An 18639-nucleotide genomic window follows, 5' to 3' on the forward strand; every position below is an offset into this window, starting at 1 on the left:
CAGACTGTGTTTCATCCTCACCCTTGTCCAAGTCATCTGCGTCCATCAGGGTTCCTGCTGAGCCCTTTCGGAGCAGCCAGCGTGCTCTGGCCACCACCTAGGGAGTGAGGAGTGTACTGAAGCACGACTTCATTCAGAAGTGGGATGAATAACCTCCTTCACCACTTTGCCTTTCTTGTTTGTCCCAAAGTTTCTCTCCTGTGCTCCCTCCAGGCTCTTCCAGCAAATATTGCTTTGGGCTCCAGCTGCTCCAGCCAACTGGAGTTACATTCCCTCCTAGAGTCCTTGATTCCCCAAGCTTGTGCTGTATCTGTAGGAAAAGCAGGATTAAGTGGTGGAAATAACCTCCACCGTGGGCAGCAGAAACTCGGGCTCCTGTCAATTCCCCCTGTCCTGGGAAGGACTGGAATGAGAGTGGAGCATGGTACTGGTTACACCTCAATCTGTTCTCAGGCAGAAGCAGCTCCACAGCACTGAACGATGCACATTTCCCTACTCTGTAGTCAGGCCAGCACTTCATATTCTGGTTTAAAAATCAAAGGCAATTCTGTGCCTGACCTTCCTTGGATTGCAAGGGATGAGTGGACATCAAAGGAGTCCCCAGTGATCTCCACAAAAGCCAAGAAGTATGTGGTGATCCATGAGAACAAAACCCCATCACCTCCCCAGAGCCTGAGCAGGGAGAGGGGAAGGAGCCTTGAGGATGAGGTTAATGCAGCTGGGCTCTGCCAGGGCCCAGGAAAAGAGCTCTGAGGGTCGGGGATCTCAGCTCCAGCCAGTGCAGGACAGAGGGGACATCCCACAGTCCCTTGTGTGTGGAAGGGTCACTGAAATCCCTGAGCTGAACACTGTGAGACAGAAGAACTTCTTTGGATTCTTGGTGAAACCCGGCTGATGTTCAGGCTGGAGGACTGAGCCACACATATGCTGTCCCTTCCCTCGCCTGCACGGCCCAGGGTCCTACCAGGGCTTTCCTTTGTGGAGCACATCCAGCTCCTGCCCAGCTCCTTGGAGGATGAGCCACTCAGGAAAAGTCAAAGCAAAAAATCGAATTTCCCACCTCCTGGGCCAGCCGAGCAAACTAGAAATCCCAAAATAAAACCCACCCAGCCTCTTTCAATGTGTTCCTCCCCAAATCCATGGCTTTGCTTTCCTCCTGGGTTCTGGGAGCAATGTCTGTAGCCCATGGATGCAGGATGCAGAGCTCCAATCCACACTTCCAGCCTCGGTTATCAGGCACAGGCAGGAGAGAAACAACTTTTTCTGGGGGATTAATGAAGGAAAAGAAGAATGCAGCAGCACAAGGAGGCTGCAGCGGCCCTCTCACGTACACTAATCATGAACAAATCCTGAAGAGTTTTCTCCCTGACATCCTCCAAGCCCTGCACACTTGCAGCTCCCAGGAGAGCCCTTGATGAAAAAGTCAGATGAGCTATTTTCATTTCTCTGGAAGTAGCCAAAGCAATTTTAGGAAGGGGAAGGTGGGGCCCTGCTGGAGTTTGCCAGAAAGATCCGAAGCATTCAGCTCACATCTTTGCAGCAGCAATCTCTGTCTGTCAGTCCCTAAAACCCAGTGAGGGAGGAAGAGGAAGCACTTGCTTCCCACACTGTCCCTCAGCCAACCTACAGGTATATTAACTGAGTTTGGGAAAGCAGGCAAAGGGGACAGAGAGAAAAATCCCCGAAAATTGCTTGCTCTGCTTAAAATGAGCCGTTCATCATCACCCATTTGCTTCTGAACTCTGTAAAAAAATGAGACGGGGAGAAACAGATGAGAGAAACCCCTTTTTTGCCCCAAAGCTGCATTGGGGGTGAATGACAGATCTGGGAGAGCACTGGAAAAGAGATTTCTTCCTGCTCTGGGAAGAGAGAGGCATCCAAAAGTGACACAGGTCAGGAAAACCCAAACCAAGCTGCACCATCATTTCAACACCAAAATTCCCTGTGGGCAGGTCAAGTTCTCTGTGATTTGTCCTAATACCTGCTCCTTCAGGATCCAAGTGCCTGCGTCTCTCCCAGCCCTGGCATTCCCAGCCCATTCCAGAGGGTCACAATGGAGCAGCTGGAGATTAGGCAGGGGCATAATCCTGACCCTAATCCTATTCCTGGCCGTGGTATTGACTCCCAGAGAGGTTTTGGCCACTTCTTTCAGCTGTTTCCTCGGAGGTACCGTGGGGACAGGGCTGTGCACCCACCTGAGAGCAGCTGTGGGTGCAGGGTATGGGAAAAAACAGCAAACCAGCTACAACCAGCCCTAGAATAGCTCCCAGTCAAAATCACACAATGCAGTGGTCAGTCTGAGACAAAACATGTGTTTTCAGGTAATTTCACTCAGTTTTTTCTCTTTTTTTTTTTCCTTTTAATGGAATGGAAAGAAATGAAATGTGAAGTGAACCCAGACAACTTTGTCATTTTTGGGTTTTACTCGGAGGGAAATTTCACCCTTTCCCAGTCCAAGCCTGCACTAGGAAGTTCCCTCTCTACCTTGCAGAATACTCACTTGTATTCCATTAAGTACTGTACAAACATCAGATGGAAGGCTCCCAAGTGCAAATATTTCTTGGGTTTAGGGAAGCAGAAAAGATAAATAGAAAATAAGTTGCAACTCCATCAAGGGTTTTAATGAAGCCCCATGTCCAGCAAAGTATATAAAATTGAGACTAATGCTTCACTGGCCTCTGTATGTTGTTTTAATGATGTGCTTAATGTGAAAAGATTTTCTGAAGCCATTTTGAATGGTAGTGGAGAAGGTGCATAAACAGCAGTTCAGTCAGAGGTCACTGAAAGGAAAGCAAAGTTTCTCTAAAAAAGGCAGAGAAACTTTCTCTGTGCTGTCCTCTACATTTGGATGCTCCTTTGGGTGACAGGTGTACAACCCCTCATGACACCTGCAAGCAATTCAGGGAAAGAAGGGTCCTGCAGAGGGGTTCATGTCCTAATCCTTGTACAGATTATCTGCTCCTAATGCCACAAACTGGAGATAACAGCAGCGAGGAAGGTGAGATTTGCATAATGCTGATCAATTTGAAACCCACAGTAAGCAGAAGTGCTTTTTGATTGCATATCCCAGTGCAGCAGCAGCCAAGTCTTTAGTTATTCAGGTCAGCTCTCACAGCAGCAGTTGCACCCCTGCAAGGCGAGCTGGGGATACGATCACACTTTTCCAGCCAGAGAGGATGAATAGCTATTTATTTGGATACATTTAAAGCCATCTGCACAGCCCGCCTTCCCCACACAGCCAGGGACCAGAAAGCTTTTAAGGTTTGTTTGGCTTCTGCTCGAGAAAGCTCAGCCTGGCGAGGGCCATGGCCAAGGGCTGGGAGCAGAGGCTGGGGGGAGCAGGCAGGTCCCAGGGAGGAGAAGTGGGATTGGGAAGGAGGGAAGGAAGGGTGTGGAAGGAAGTGCTCTGGCAGTGCTTGCAGAGGGGTTTGTACCCACAGCCTGCCCCACGCTGGACATGAGCAGGGATAGGGGTTTGTGCATAACCCCTGTGCTGCTCAGCGAGCAAACGCGAACGGCAGAGCAAAGCTCTGTCCGGAGGGGGATGGAGAGAGTTACCTGAAACTCTGCTTGGTGCCCCCTTGATGCCTTTTCCTGGTCTTAAAATCAAGAGTCGTACATGGTTAGAAGGGGAAAAGGGATTTTACCTTGGTATTTATTTTAAGGATCCTTAGGTGCACATGTCCAGGTCATGTGCATCGAGATGCACCCCGCCCAGTCTGCCCCCAAAGATCTGGTGTAACATTATAGGTGTTACTAATTAGCAGATCTGTCAAAGATTCCCCAGTGAGACCCTCAAGTGAGCCCCCCTCCCCAAGGAACCTTCCCCTGGATGGTTCTATCTTGGTTTACAGAATGTGTTCTGGAGAGCACCTTGGGCTCTGGGGCACACTGATCCCCAGCTACGAAGCTTCTAAAATGTTGAGTCTCTGAGCTTGACAAACAAGTCCAAGAATGCAGGCAAAACCCTCAGTAACGCCAGGCTCTGGGCTCAAAAGCCCTCCACAGGCTGATGTGAGAGCTGGGGACACTGTGCAGGTGCCAGCCCTGAGGAACCAGCCGGTCTGAGCCAATCCAAAGGGCCAGGCCCACCACAGAAACCAGTTCTTGGCTTTCCATCACCTGTGGAAGTGCTGTAAATAGGGTTTGGCCCAGCAAGGGGAAGGGCAAAGCCTTCAGGGGTGAAATGGCCGTGGCAGGGGGCAGAGGGTTGGAAAGGTTTCACCCCCAGAAATGTCCCCCATAGGAGGACCCCACTTTCCCCCCACAGACCCGCAGTGCTCCAGGGCCAGCACCTTGCAGGGACAGGGGAGAACAGTGGGGTGTGGGAGGGCCCTGTCCCCATCGTGGGGACAGCAGGGTCATCTGCAGGGTGACACCACCTCCGTCACCACCTCTGCAGGGGCAAGGCACAGACTCTTGGAAAAGCTGCTTCAGTCTCTGAACTCGTGCCCACAATCAGCCACCAGCCCGCTCTGTGTATTGAGAAAGAACACAGGGGAAGGCATTTCTAGCCAACCCCTCACACTTAAAAAAATAATTGCTTGATCATAAATAATGATTATTTCAATTGATGAATCATTTTGACTCATTTTAGGTCTCGAGTCATATTTAATGTGCCATAATTTTGGCATGAAGAATTCACTCCCCAGTCGTGCATATTCTTGTTAGAATTGGATCAAGTTAAATTAATATTTCTTTTTTAGGAGGAAAATTTAAATGACAGTCAACCAAGAATATAGAAAAATGTCCTGATATTAAAAGATTGTGATCAACCCTTATCTCCCCATGCTCCTTCACATACACAAACACCAGTGCCCCTGCCCAAGTGTGTAAAGTTTTGTTTTTACAGCCCAAAACACAACACTTGAGTAACCTTTCACATAACACTTGTGTAACCTTTCACACAACATTTGTGTAACCTTTCACACTGAACTTCGAGTCTTTCTCCAACTGAAAATCACACTTTTGAGGTCAGTCCAGGCATGTCAAACACAGGATTTGAGACTGAAAAGCGTCTGAGATAATAAAAAATGTGCTTCTCCCTCTGGGGAGAATTTACAGAATTATTTTTATGATCAGAAATAATTTATTGGTGGGAAATGAGAAGCCAGCTAAGGAAATTCACTGTTAGTCCCAATAGTTTGTCCTGTGAATTGCTCAGGAATCTCCAAGCACTTGGAATCCTACAGCTCAGCTCAGCGAGAGCCACACCAAACAGGGGCCAGCGTTTGGGTTCCTCAGGGGAAATGTTAATCAGGACCTACTGAAGCTCCTTCAAACAGCCAGTGTTTTATGACAGGATGGAATATGGCTGAACCTGCTCCAGTCAATGCTTCCATGGGGTGGAGAAGGAAATACTGATGTGTTTTCAGGCACTGGTGAGGTCAGAAGATCTTTCAGAGTCTGACCATGAGAAATGCCAAGTGAGAGTCCCACCAAGACCTGGGATCAGCCTGATCAGTCCTCTCCTAAGGGGGCTGGAAGGCAAAAAAAGATTATTTAAAAAAAAAGAGGGAAAGGGCTCGAGATTGATGAGGTGGGCAATAGCTCATATTTACATATCTGGGGCCTCCCTGACAGCAGAAAAAATAAGTTAACCCAAAAAATAGAAATCTAATCTACATTCACTTCCCAGCTTGTCAGAAGGCCTCGGTGCAGAGCAGCCTCTCTTGGCAGCACAGGGGTGTCCCATGGAGGGACCCCACCAATAAATCTGTTTGATTTCCTGTTATGAGAAGCAGACAAAGAGATAGGGCCAGGGATGGGCAGAGCTGTCTAAGGGAAGAGCCTGTGCTTTCACCCCAAACCCAAACCCACCCTGTCCGAGGTTAGGAAAAGTTCACTTCACTTTGGGGCTTTTTTCCCGTTATTTCTCCTTTCCGTGCCTTCCCGTGGGAGCTGGAAGGAGACAGGACAAAGCATTTCTTTCCTGCTGGCAACGAGCAGCCCTGAACGTGTCACAAAAAGCTTGCTCTTGAGAGATTTCCAGTGCGAGGGTGTGATCTTGCAGCCCCTCCAGATGTGAGTAATGCCGTGACATTTTTAATGGGTGTGTGGTTGGTGAGAATTTCTTGGCATTTCTCTCCAAGTGTTTCCCCACACCACTCCTTCCTCGCTTTCCTGTCCCCACCATCCAGTGCACGTTACACACACACAGAAAAGAAAAGATTTCAGATGAAAAAGGTGTTTTGTCCCAAAGCCCTGAGGACCTGGTGGCTGCCCTGCAGAGCAGCAGCTGCCTGATAAGGCTCCTCTCAGGAGCTGACATCAGCACCCCAATCCCCTTTTGCCCACAGTCCATGGTCTGATCCCGATCCTGCAGTCCCTGCCCAAGAGTGTTCCATGGCATGAATTTTCCAGAAGTCCGGCAGGTCCACACCAACACTTGGAAGGGATTAGGATGAATGTGTTAGCATTGCAATGTATTCTGTGAAATGCCACAACCAGCACCCTTGTTTCTGTGGAGGAGTATTTTCAGAACTGCTGGGAATTTCCCCACAACACCAGCAGCCTCACTGGATCATCACTTCTCCCAGCAAAATGTTTCAAAACCTTTTATAGAAACATGACCATGGATGTAAATTTGCTCATTTGCATTTTTGTGGTTTTTTTTTTTTTTTCCTTTAGAGAGACCCAAGATCTATGAAAAGGAAACAGATTTTGATAAGATTGTGCGGGTGGAATTGAGAAGCAAACACAAAATCCAGTGCACAGCAAGCGGGAATCCCGAGCCGAGGATCGAGTGGAAGTGGCAGCCCTGCAACCTCACAGACACCCTGTAAGTGCCATCCCTATGGGTGAACATGTTCCTAAATTGTTGGGTCGTTTCCAGTCAGGTTTTCTTTCCCCTCCATCCTGACTCATCTGAGCTGAAACCACGAGCAGAGTGAAGATCTCCAGAGTTCTGAGCCCAGCTGGTGTCTCTGTTTGTGCACCTTGTGTATTGCCTGAACTGTGTTAAATAAGTTTAAAGTGACTAAAGATCACTGAATTTTCTTTACCTTGCCCAGCAATGCCCCTGTGACTTTCCCAGACCTTTCCTTAGCGCTGCTGAATGCCGTGAATGCTTTGACAAAGGGAAACCAGCAGGATTTGTGGGCAGAGCTAACAAACCTTTTGCCCTGCAAGCTCTGCCAGACAAACCTGCTGAAGGCTTGGCTTCCTTAAATCCATGTGGGATTCATGGCACTTCCCAAGGCCTGTCTTCACTCGTGCACGCTGAGCTCAGGCTCCTGTGGCAGCCTCTGTGTCCCAGAAACTGGAAGAGGGAACTGTGTCTTACTGGGGACCCTTCTGTGCTGGAGGCTGAGGTGTGAACACACAGCAAAGTCACTGGGTCAGAGCTGCCAGAGGAAGGAGGCCAGGGAACAGGCAGGATGGCTTTGGAGCTTTGCCTAAAGGAGACATTCCCTCTGCTCCTGCAGTTCCCTGAGCAGAGGGGTCTGCAGAGAGAGGCCTTGGCTGATGCCCAGTCGCTTCCCTGGTAGCTCCTGGGCACATGCAGGAGCCAGGTCCTGCACAGTTCTGACCACTTCAGCTCCTCCCTGCAGTGAGAGGGATGAAATCAAGTTTTCCATCCGTAAAAGAAATGAAGACAAGTCTAGAAAGTGAGAGGGAAAATTGCTGGATGGTGCGTTGTTTTCTCACTCATTTATTGCTGTGAATGGCAAACTGTGAGACGGGAAAAACGTGGAGGAGTCCTTTCCCAGGTTCTCTGGTGCAGCACAGAGATGTTGGGAGATCCAGTCTCAGCTTGGGAGGGACCTTGTGTGCCTGCCCAGGGAGGTATCCCGCAGTTACTCTGCTCCTGTGGGAACAAACCCGGGGATTTGTTGGCGTTGTTGGAGGTGCAGGGCAGCAGGAGGCACAGGGGCTCTGCTTGGGAGGGGCTTAAAACAAGAGCAGGGTGGAAACACCACGTGGAAACAGGTTCTGCATCCTCTAGGAAAGCCACAGAGATGACCCGAAATCTTTTCCAGACCTTTGTGTCTAGGGGGAGAGAATTGGCCATGAGTGCCGAATTAAACCAGATCCAAAGCAGTGACCTGGTGGCAGAGGACCTCACATAACCCTTGTTGCAGCTCTCTGGCTCTCTGATCTTATCAATTTAAATACAATCGCAGAGTGGCTCTACCTCTGCTGGCCCCAGGGGCAGCCTTATCTTTCTGCAGCAGAAGCTGGAGGAGGATTCCTGTGGGAAATGACACAGCCCCCATTTCCTTCTGTTGTCTGACTTCCTCTCTCTCTCTTTCTCTCCCCCCACTCTGCCTCAGCAGTGCCCTTTGAATCCCTGAGCACCAGCATTGTCCCTTAGAGCTGGGATGTGATTTACTTCCTCTGAGCTTTTCCCCTTCATCCTCAGGACAGGATTGTGCCTTGCAGGAAGTCCTTCAAGACATCTTCTAATTAGGCCCCTTTGAGAGCTGTAAACCCTCCCCTGACCCAGGGTGTTGCCCCTGTGCTTTGTGTGCCTTTGGCTGATTTATGGATGAATTTTCTGCAGCATCAGCCCTTGGTCAGCACCTATAAAAGTCCATATTAATTTCACCTCCTGAAACCCCGTGGTGGGCTCAGAGCCTTTGCTTTTCTAGGAATGAGAAGAGCTGTGTCTCTGCTTAGTTTTTCCAAGTTCAGAAAGACAGGAAAGCTCCTTGCCCTGGATGGTGCAGTTGGACCTTCCCACATGACATCTTTCACACTCTGCTCCTTGCCCATATTCCAAAATGAAGATTGATACCTGTGGAATGTGCAGCATTAAAGGAGCCTTCTGTTGTCACTATCCCAGAATTTATCCATTCCTGCTCCCTCAGCCCACACTTCCTGTTGGAAGCTGAGCACAGACAGACACTCAGCGACATCCACCTCCCTGCACTTTGGAGTGACAGGCATTAAGAATTTGGAAAGACAACTTATAACATCCAGATTAAACTGACATGATTGAATTAGCTGTCCAGTATTTTCCATTTTCAGTCTTTGGAAAGTTTGGGGGGGTCCATTGCTGGTCATGAACTGATTTTGTTTGCCTCTGTCAAGGCGCTTTGTAAATAATTTTGAAGTGTTGCAAAGAAGGAATGGAGGAATTTCACAAAGAAGTAACAGATTCCAGCAGCAACAGCTTTGGGGAGTTTTTCAGACCTATGACTATAATTTAAGACTGACATTCTCTCGCTCCAACACACCTCCCTGCTTACCTTGAACACCATCTCTGCTTTTCTACCTCCAGGTGCAATCCTGAGGGGCCAAAAGTTACGGTTCGGGAGAACACGGTCGTAGGGAACAAGATCAGGAGCATTGAGAACACCCCCATGAGGCAGGGGGATAAACCAAAGGTATGTGTGGGACGATGGGGATGATGTCAGGGAATGCTCACCCCCAGCTCCTGGTTCCCAAGCTGCTGAGGGTTCTTTGCATGCTTGGAATTCCCCAGCGCTGGGATCATCTCAGATCTCTGTTGTTTACAAGTGCTGGGCTTTGGGAATGATGTCACACGCCCTGTTTAAAGCTCTCCCAAGACTTTGGGGTCAAAACCCTCCGTGTCTCCCTCAGTCTTGAGAAAGTGTGAGAGTGGTTCAGTGTGAGGGGTGCTGTCATGAGCACTGATAAGGACTCTGAGTTCATTAAACAGTTGGAGAGCTCTTTGTCCTGCCCCCCTTTTTCCTGTCCCCCTTTGTCCTGTCCCCCTTTGTCCTGCCCTGTTTCCCTTACTCCCAGCAGCAGGAGCTGACCAAGTGTGTGTTGTGCAGCCCTGCAGGGCCACAGGTCCCTCCTCTGATTTCCAGAGTGTGCAGGTCGTGGGCTGAAACCACTTCACTGGGACAATGAAGGAGGGAAAACCTTCCTCCTACACTTCCCTGCCTGCTTCCCTGTCCAACAGCCCTGGGATCACCCTGCCTGTGTGAACTGAGAGATCCCACCAGGAATTACCTGCTCAGTGTCCCCCAGGTGGTACTGGCTGATTTCCACATGTCCATGCTGGGAATCTGCTGTGGATTCAGGGCCTCCTGGCTCTGCTGGGCTCTGGCTGGGATTACCTGTTGGACTTGCAGGGGTTGCTGGCTCCAGGAGTGGGTTTGCAGCTGCAGCTTTGGAGGTGGATGGTCCAGATGGTTCAGTGTCTGATCCTGCAAGGTGCTGGACGCTGCTGTTCAAATCCTGGTTCACCTTTGAGCATGGGATAATTCTGGAGTTACTCCTGTGCTTAAAGTTAAGCACAAAGCTAAAGTGCTCTTCTGGATTTGATCCAGACTAAATCAGCATCTGTCAGGATCAGTGCCTCAGCCATCTGCTCTTTCTCAGGGAGACTTTCCAGTTCTAAACATAATCCAAACCAGAGCTCTGAAAACATGGAGCTTGGGCTGGGAAGGAGAAAATCAGTGTTCGCCTCTCATTCCTGAGTTTTTCCATTGCTGGGAGATATTTATAAATTGGATTTATTTAGATGGCATAGTGCCCCTTAAGATCTGGCTTTAGTGTATTCTTTAAGAATTTTAGATCTTAGGTAAAAGCAGCTCTCTAAAAAGTGCTAATTATTTCTAAAAATGGAGTTTGGTGACATTTACCTTCAAAGTTTCTTCTTTTTCTAAGACTTTCTTGTTGCTTCATGGGCTGACAAGAGCTTTGAGACTCTCAGGGCTACTGTTTGTTTCCATAGATATATAGATATAGATATAGATATACAGTCTGTCTAAATACATGATCTGGTGTCCCAGAGCTTGGTCTGTGTCTTATGATCACTCTTCAAGTTCTTTCAGTCCCCATATAAAAGTGAAGGGTTTCACAATTGCTGTGGCTCAAAAAATACTTGTTGGTTGCTGAATCGTGGAAGTGAGGACCACGAGGGAATCTCCACACCAGGACCCCGTGGAGTCCTCAAAGATCTCCTTGTTCCCCAACTGCTCCTCTCTCTGCCCTGCACAGCCACCACTGCTCCTTCTGCACTCCCCTGGCATCCCCAAGAGTTCATTTTTAGATGTGTTCTAAAGGGTTGCAGCTCAGCCTTTAACAGCCCTTTAACTTCAGCTTTTACATATTTCATGATTAAAGTTACCAGCTGCATAATTGTACAATTTATGGGATATTCATTATTTTTCTCCCTGGCTGAAAACACAGTCTGAGGCATTTTCTATTAATTTTTATGTCCTGATTAAGAGTTATTCAAATGAATATAACTAAATTATAGGAATCTCAGCATTCAGCACTTGGTCTTCCTGCTTACATTGCAGACAATTCCTGTCCTTCCCCCTTTCTGAAGCCCAAGGTTCTGTGTTAATTGGAATCTTTATAATAAAAAATATCATTTTAAAAAAAGACACTGAGGAAAAAGTCTTCAGACTTTTCCTTGAGTTTTATCAGTCGTTATTCCCACCAGGAATGGAACAGACAGGAAACAGCCCAATCCATTCCCACCATATCCCAGCAAATAACTCATCTGCACTGACCAAGCAGATGAAATAATAAAGATGTTGGAGTCTGAGCTTTCAGGAGCTGTGTTAGGAACCTGGGATTAGCTGAGGTTTGGGATTTTCCTGTGGGATTTGAGCCAGTCCCATGAGCACTGGAGTCTTGGGCAGAAGGTGGAATTCACCTGGGCTCTAGGATTTGTCAGCACCAAGAGTTCACCCTTGGGAGCTGCAGCAATAAAAGCTGGTCCAGTGATATATGAAAACTTGCATTAATTGTTTAGAGCTGCTAAAAACATGGGAAGAACTCCCCTGGAATCACCAGATGCAGAAAGTTGCCCAAAGCAAGCTGGCAGGGCAGCAAGCATGGGTTTTTCCAGCAAACCACTGGTGCTCTTTGATCACATGAAGCTCTTCAGACATCTCCTGACAGAAGTGCCATGTAAAATCGAGCTCTCTTGTCATCACCCCCACAATGATTATTCCATGAGTATTCCACAGACAGAGAAGTGAATTTCACCTCCTCCTGCCTTCCTAAGCCTCATTCCTAAGGAAAAGTGTGTGGTTATGGTTGAGGTAATGATGGGTTTCAGTGAAGTTTTGGTCCGACAGGGATCGAGGCAGTTGCACTGTGATGGGTTCATTCTCCCTGGGGTTTTGAGCCCATGCTGAACTCACTTTGGGATTTAAAGCACGGCGTGGCTCCTCTGAATCTCCTTTTTCACACCCGGTGTAACACCTGTGACTGCAGGAATTGCCTGGCTTTTCAAGTCACAAGGAGCTAGGTTGCTATTTTATTTTCTTTCCTGTTAGCAAAATAACAAACTGGCCTGAGCTTGAGACCAGCAGAGGAGAATAGCAAGGCTCATGCATAATTCAGTCCCACTGGGGGGTTCTTTTCATCTCTTTTCTCCCTTTCATGTCTATATGAGAGTGGCCGGCCACGTGGATATTTCTGCTGGTGAAATTCACAACCACTCAAGAAAACTGACCCAAAAATGCCAAGTTTAGCCCTCCTGAAGGAACAAAAAGACTACATTAGAGCAGTGGGATGTGTGTGGTGAAAAGTGTGTGAGCAGCTCAGCCAGGCTGTTCAAATCTGTCACTTCAGGAAGCTCCTCCAGCCCTGTCATGCCAGGCTGTGCCAGGGAAGGGGCACAGCCCCAGGGACGGGGTTGGGACACAGCAGCACCCCCTGGGAGACCAGCCCGGGTATTTCAGGCACTGCCCAGGCACAGGAGCATATGGCACTGTCCTTGGTGGGTCTGGTGAGAGCCTGGCCAGCAGCAGGGACATCAGAACTGGCCCTTTGTCTTCCCTGGCTCCTGAATTCCAGAGCTGCCATCACTGGAGGAAGGAGCAGGGGGTGGTAATTGCTCAGGACTAGCCAGGATTTACCCACCTGCTCCAGGTGAGCAGTCCCTCCATGCCACAATTCCTCCAGAGGCACCTCAAACCTCCAGTCTGCCCAGTTCCCATGCCAGTCCAGCACCTTTCCTGACTGCACAGCTCTGCTCACCCTGAGGAAGGCACTGGCTGCTCCCCTTTCCCAGGGAGAGAAACACCCCCTGCCAGAGGTGGGAGCAAAGCTGCAAGTCCTCAGCCAGCTCCCAGACTTCTCTCATCACTCGTCCTCAGTCCATCCTTTAGCGTGTTTTGAGTGAATGAACTCGGATCCTGCATCAGGATTGTCAGGCTCTGCAAACAAGTGTTATTGTGTGCCACTCAAGTGGATGGATTAGGAGTGAGTTGAATGTTTTCTGTGCAGGGTCCCTGGTGAAGTTCCTATAATTCCATCTCCCTGTAGCCACCTCCAGCCCAGCTCTGCCAGAGTCAGACAGCTGAGAAGTTTTCCACTGATGTTTTCCCCTCCTCATCCTCGCCCACGGGCAGCTAACGAAGTGAAAGAGGAAGAATTGGTAATTAAAGCTCTCGGAGGGAGGGATTAGACAAAGCAAAGAGAAAGCAAGGAATAACAAGAGATACTAATTCATGCTGGCTCCAGCTTAAAAAAGGTCTCGTTGCTCTGTCCTTACTATGAGATATCTTAAAACACTCATGGTGCACGGCTGGGGAATGTTATTTGGCTGCTTCTAAAATAAGTTATTTTTATCAGTTCAGGAACATTACATATGGACTTTATTGAACTCTCCCATTAGGAGTTTTCCCAGCAGCAAGCTCTATTTACTTGTCAGAGCTGTTCTTCAGAGATCAGTCATTTTATTCCTTTGCTTATTGAGTTTTAAACTTAGTTTATTCTTTGCTAGTAATTATTTATTAGCTAATAATCCCTTCCTCGGGCTCACAGTATTGGGTGGCCTTTGGGTTAAGAAATAGGAAATGGAGCCCTTAATTCCAAATCCAACCCAGGCAGTCCAGACTGGGATGTGTGGTGTTTGGTGTGCAGTGAGCTGCCAGGATCCCATCCAGCTCCCACTAGGAAGATGTCTAGACACTACATGCCAATAATTTGTTATTAATTAGCCTGGTCCCAGTGCTGCCTGCACAGGAGCTGAGGCTGGGACAGCCACCTGTGGCTGCAGCATGTTGGCAGCTGGGGACATGGCAGGGGAACTGGAAACTGCACATTTCCAGGCTGTAAATAGTTCATTAATGGCATTTTCAGCGCAGAGACACAAAGTTTTAGGGCAATTACAGCATCATTATTCAGCTTAGCAGAGAGTGCTGCGCTCTGGGTTTTCTGGGTAGAAGGCAAGAGAAGCAGCTGTGGGGTGAGCCCTGCCTTGATTATGGAATCCCAGAGGGTTTGGGGTGTGAGGGACTTAGAGACCACCCAGTGCCACCCCTGCCATGGCAGGGACACCTCCCACTGTCCCAGGCTGCTCCAAGCCCCAATGTCCAGCCTGGCCTTGGGCACTGCCAGGGATCCAGGGGCAGCCCCAGCTGCTCTGGGCACCCTGTGCCAGGGCCTTCCCACCCTCCCAGGGAACAATTCCTGCCCAATCTCCCATCCAGCCCTGCCCTCTGGCACTGGGAAGCCATTCCCTGGCTCCTGGCCCTCCATGCCTTGTCCCCAGTCCCTCTCCAGCTCTCCTGGAGCTCCTTTAGGCCCTGCAAGGAGCTCTGAGGTGTCCCTGTGTCCTTCCCTTCTCCAGGTGAACATTCCCAGCTCTCCCAGCCTGGCTCCAGAGGGGCTCCAGCCCTGGGAGCAGCTCTGTGGCCCCTCTGGACTCATTCCAACATGTCTCAAGCTTTTCTACCCTGGCTCTGATTCCAGGGGTGGAAAATGCTTCTCCAGGTGCATGGACTAAGCACACACAGGAATATTCCCTCAGAATTTTTCCACTGTCTACTAAAGGTCCTCAGATTCTGGGATTGTGCCCCTGCAGAGTGCAACACTTTGCACTGTTAACAATGGGAGAAGATCCCTGAGTTTGGGTGCTCAAGTTCAAACCAGTTTTTCATTAGGGATGGCATTTAGAAGAACAAAATCCCTATCCTGACCTGCCACTGTGACCAAATACTCACAAATTTCAAATTTCAACTACCAAACCTATCAGGATTGGGTTAATTTGACCACTGAGAACTTTATTTCAGATGTTGGAAAGATAACTGGGCTGTCAGGCTCAGGGATTTACCCAGGAGCACACAGCTGGAGTGAAATAATGATTCACAATCTTTCCAAGGGATTCATCTTACAAGATAATCACTCAAAATCCTGAATTGCCAGCTCTGGGATCACATGAAGATCTCTGCTGGATGCTGCTGGTTTAAAAGTCACAATCTGGAGGGCTCTGGGAGGTGCCAGTTCAGGGCCAAGTCAGGAAAGTGCCTTGTCTGTGGTGCTCAGGAGTGTAAGGAGCTGGTATCCAAGTGCACGACAACGATTGGAGCATCCAAACAAGAAAATTACTTTCTCTCTATCCCTCAGTAGTTTTTTTCCCCCAAGAATTTGTCCCCAGATCGTTTCCCACTGTCATTTACCATCTTTTTCACCTTCATATCTAGACAAGACTGAGATTAGCCCCAGTGAGGTCTCAGGATAGCTATTTGCTCTTTTTTTTTGGTTTTCCCACTGCCCCACCAGACCTTTCCTGAGTTATGGAGCTGGAGATGTCAGCATCTGTGTGTGTGTGTGCTCATGAGCATTCACCTCTGGGCCACCAAGCAGCTTGAGGCATTGCATCAGTGTTTAAAGAGCCCCAGTGTCACCCCGAACATTTTGGACATGTCCCAAAATGGATATTTTATGATTCTGACTGGCTCTACAGCGTTATCCTCCACTTCCCAGCTAGAGCTGTCACTTAGGAAGACTAACTGCTGTTAAAAAGCTGTCCAAATGTATCCCCTCCTGTCCTCAGCGTGGACATTTACATTGGCTTTTCCCAAACATGAAATCCTCAGATCCATGAGAACAAAGATGTTGGTCCTGATTCAGCAGGAATTCCAAAGGCAGTGGCTGCTGCTCAGGGCTCTGAACATGTGCTCGTTCACAGCCTGTGGCATCGGGCCACTGCTCCAGGACAGCACCAGGAGGAGGAGCAGGCTGCTTTTATGGCCAGGCTGCTTTTATAGCCAAGGCAGAGCTGTTTTCACATCATAAATCGCTCAGGAGTGCCCAGCTCTTTCTGTGGTAGACACCAGAGGGAGCTGGGTTTGCTGCTCTCCTTTTTCACCCCTAAATTTGGGGGTTCCCCGTTCTTGTGTTTGGTGCCCATGAAAAGTAAAGCCTTTTGCACTCACCCCTTACTCTGCTGGAAATGCTCACCATTAGAATGTCAAATTCACATGGGATCAAAACCTTTGGAACTCATTTCCCTGCGGGATTTAAAGTGCCAGATCTCAGCAAATCTTAAATAACTCAGAAAATACATCCCACACAGCTATAGACACACTCATGGGGCAGCTTTAGGCAGGACAAAGGAATGTCTTGTGCGAATTTAGTTTAGGATATTAAAAAGAAAGTCCAGAGATGCTTCTGTGCACTTCAAAGAGCTCTCTGGAGATAAGGACAAAGGGCCAGAGGGCGTTATAAGTTTTGATTCTCAAAGGCCTTACAGAGGATGGCAAAGAAAGTCATATTTGTTCCAAATGTGAGGGCTCAGAGCTCCTCAGGTGAATGGCTGCAGGGGAAGCAGAGCAATCCTGCAAGAACATCTCTGTCTTGGTGGGTCAGGCCCAGTTTTCCTGCTAAGTCCAAAGGAATACAAGGAATAATTAAAGCCACAGCCTGTGGATATTCCTCTGTGAGCCTGAGAGGGACGGGGCAGTGCTACATGGCTAGGCCTCACCAGCGAGAGCCTTGGGAGGTTTAAGGAACACAGGTTCTTGAGGACATGTTTGAGTTCAGCCCCAGCAGTAACAGAACCACCTCCTTTTCCCATGGGGTGAAGCTCAGGACAAGTGCTCCTTCCTTCTCCCTGATCCTCCCTTTCTGCATTTGCCAAGTGTTGCAGCACTGGCAGCTTCTCCAGAGCTTCCTGCCTTGCTGAACGAGTCCTGTGTGGCTCCAAGGAACAGTCTTGGAATCAAGGGACTCCCAGGCCATGCTCTTCCCTCCCTTCTCCGAGGGAAAAAGCAAAATCCTGCAATACTCTTTGTGCCACATCCATAGGACTCACCTGCTTCCCATGCAAATAAAAAATAAAAAAATTCCCCACATACCCCAGAGCTAAAAGGCAGGAAAGAGAATAGATGGATGTGGGACTGTGTTTGGATGGATCCTCCAAGCTCCTCAGTTCAGCTTCTTGCTGATGTTGTCACACAAAGACCTTGGCAGTGTCTTGAAGGAGGACTTTGCTTTTCATGGGTGAGATGGAGAAAAAAGGAAGGGGAAGGTTTAGGATTGAGGAGGGAAGAGAATCAGCTGGGTCGAGATGATGTGAGACAAAAACCAAGTAGGAGCACTTGTCTGGGACCTTCACCTGTTATTAAATAGAAACAGCTTTCTTAACAGTTTTTCTACCCTCCCACACACTCTGCCAGGGCTGCCCCACCCTCAGAGCCAGTCCTTGTTCTCTTTCCTGGCAGATCGTGAGCACCCTCACCACGGAGAACAGCAGTGCCTCGGGGGTCTATTACTGCGTGGCTTCCAACAAGGTGGGCGAGGAGGAGCGGAGCATCGAGTTCTACGTGTCAGGTAAACAACAGAAACACCACACCAAGGCACAGGCTGCTGCTCTGATTTCCCTGGAAGTCTGACGGGGCTGGTGAGCGCTGGTTCAGACTCCTGGCCATCTCTGTGTGTTGTGTTTTGGAGCACTCCCAATCCAGCAATCCCAGGCTCCTCACCCCACACAAGGCAGGATCCAGCTCAGTTGCACATGTCCAGCATCAGACCCGATGTCCCTTTGCCCTTTCCAGATGCAGCTGCAGCCCCAAGTCCCTCTCTCTGTGTCTTAAAGCAACACTGGTGACATTTGAGCGTTGTCCTTGGGAAACCTCTGGCAAAGCTGAGGCCTTTGGGGTCTTCCAGAGGGCTGGAGCCTCTCCCTGAGCCAGGGGAAAGGTTGGTCTCCAAGGAAATCAGCAGCCACAGCAAAGGTGAGCAAGGCCAGGATCCAGCCCCGTCCAGGGCTGACTGCACAGTGACACTGGAGCCCTGCCTGGGCCATTGGCCTTCGCAGTGCCCTTTTGCAGGGAGGAGGTTCTCCAAAGAACACAAATCCAAACAAATATCTGCTTAACCTTTCAACACAGGAATTCTTTAGGAGTGAGATCAAGATCTACATAACTCTTTCAGCAGAGATGGCAGCTCAAAAAGAGAGGAGAGTCCAGGAGCAGCCTTGTTCAAGTGCTCACCCAGAACAAAACTGAAACATTTCTGCACTCACTTTCTGGATGAGTGGATGTTGGCTGGCAGGATTTGCATCAAAATATCGATTTTTAGGACAAAGAGTGCAGAAAGTAAATGTCTGATTCTCACTGCTTGGTTCCTTGTCCGTGGAGAAAGTTGGGAAGGCAGAGCTCGCTCGTGGCAGGGATCTCTCTTCCCTCCTGGATTGTTTGACTCCATTGCTCCAAAGGAATCCAGCACCTTTCAAACCCTGCTGTCCAAAAAGGGCTCACCAAACACTGTTCCCATTGGTGTTACACACAAGTGCCAGCAGGAAAAATGCCATCCAACAATAACGAAGCTGGTGCCATGCAGGGAAAGGTTTCACCTCCATTAGAGCTCCTTTGTGCTGCCCCAATGGGGGCAGGAGAGGCTTTCAGCCTCCAAAAGATATTTCCCAAAGCTCTAACTCTTATTTACTTAGGAAAATGCCCTTCAAGG

The 18639-nt window shown here is 48.9% G+C and overlaps 1 protein-coding gene across 1 annotated transcript in view; it reads left to right on the forward strand.

Annotated features, from left to right (window-relative positions):
• Nucleotides 1-18639, forward strand: part of LOC309577543 (vascular endothelial growth factor receptor kdr-like) — a 120826-nt gene that overhangs the window by 59291 nt on the left and 42896 nt on the right. Inside the window, exons 10-12 of the mRNA XM_082289654.1 lie at nt 6631-6781; nt 9227-9332; nt 17394-17502. Coding sequence (XP_082145780.1) covers nt 6631-6781; nt 9227-9332; nt 17394-17502 — 366 coding nt within the window. The remainder of the gene's footprint in view (nt 1-6630; nt 6782-9226; nt 9333-17393; nt 17503-18639) is intronic.

This window comes from Coloeus monedula (genome assembly GCF_965178545.1).
Source record: "Coloeus monedula genome assembly, chromosome: 12".
NCBI lineage: Eukaryota > Metazoa > Chordata > Aves > Passeriformes > Corvidae > Coloeus > Coloeus monedula.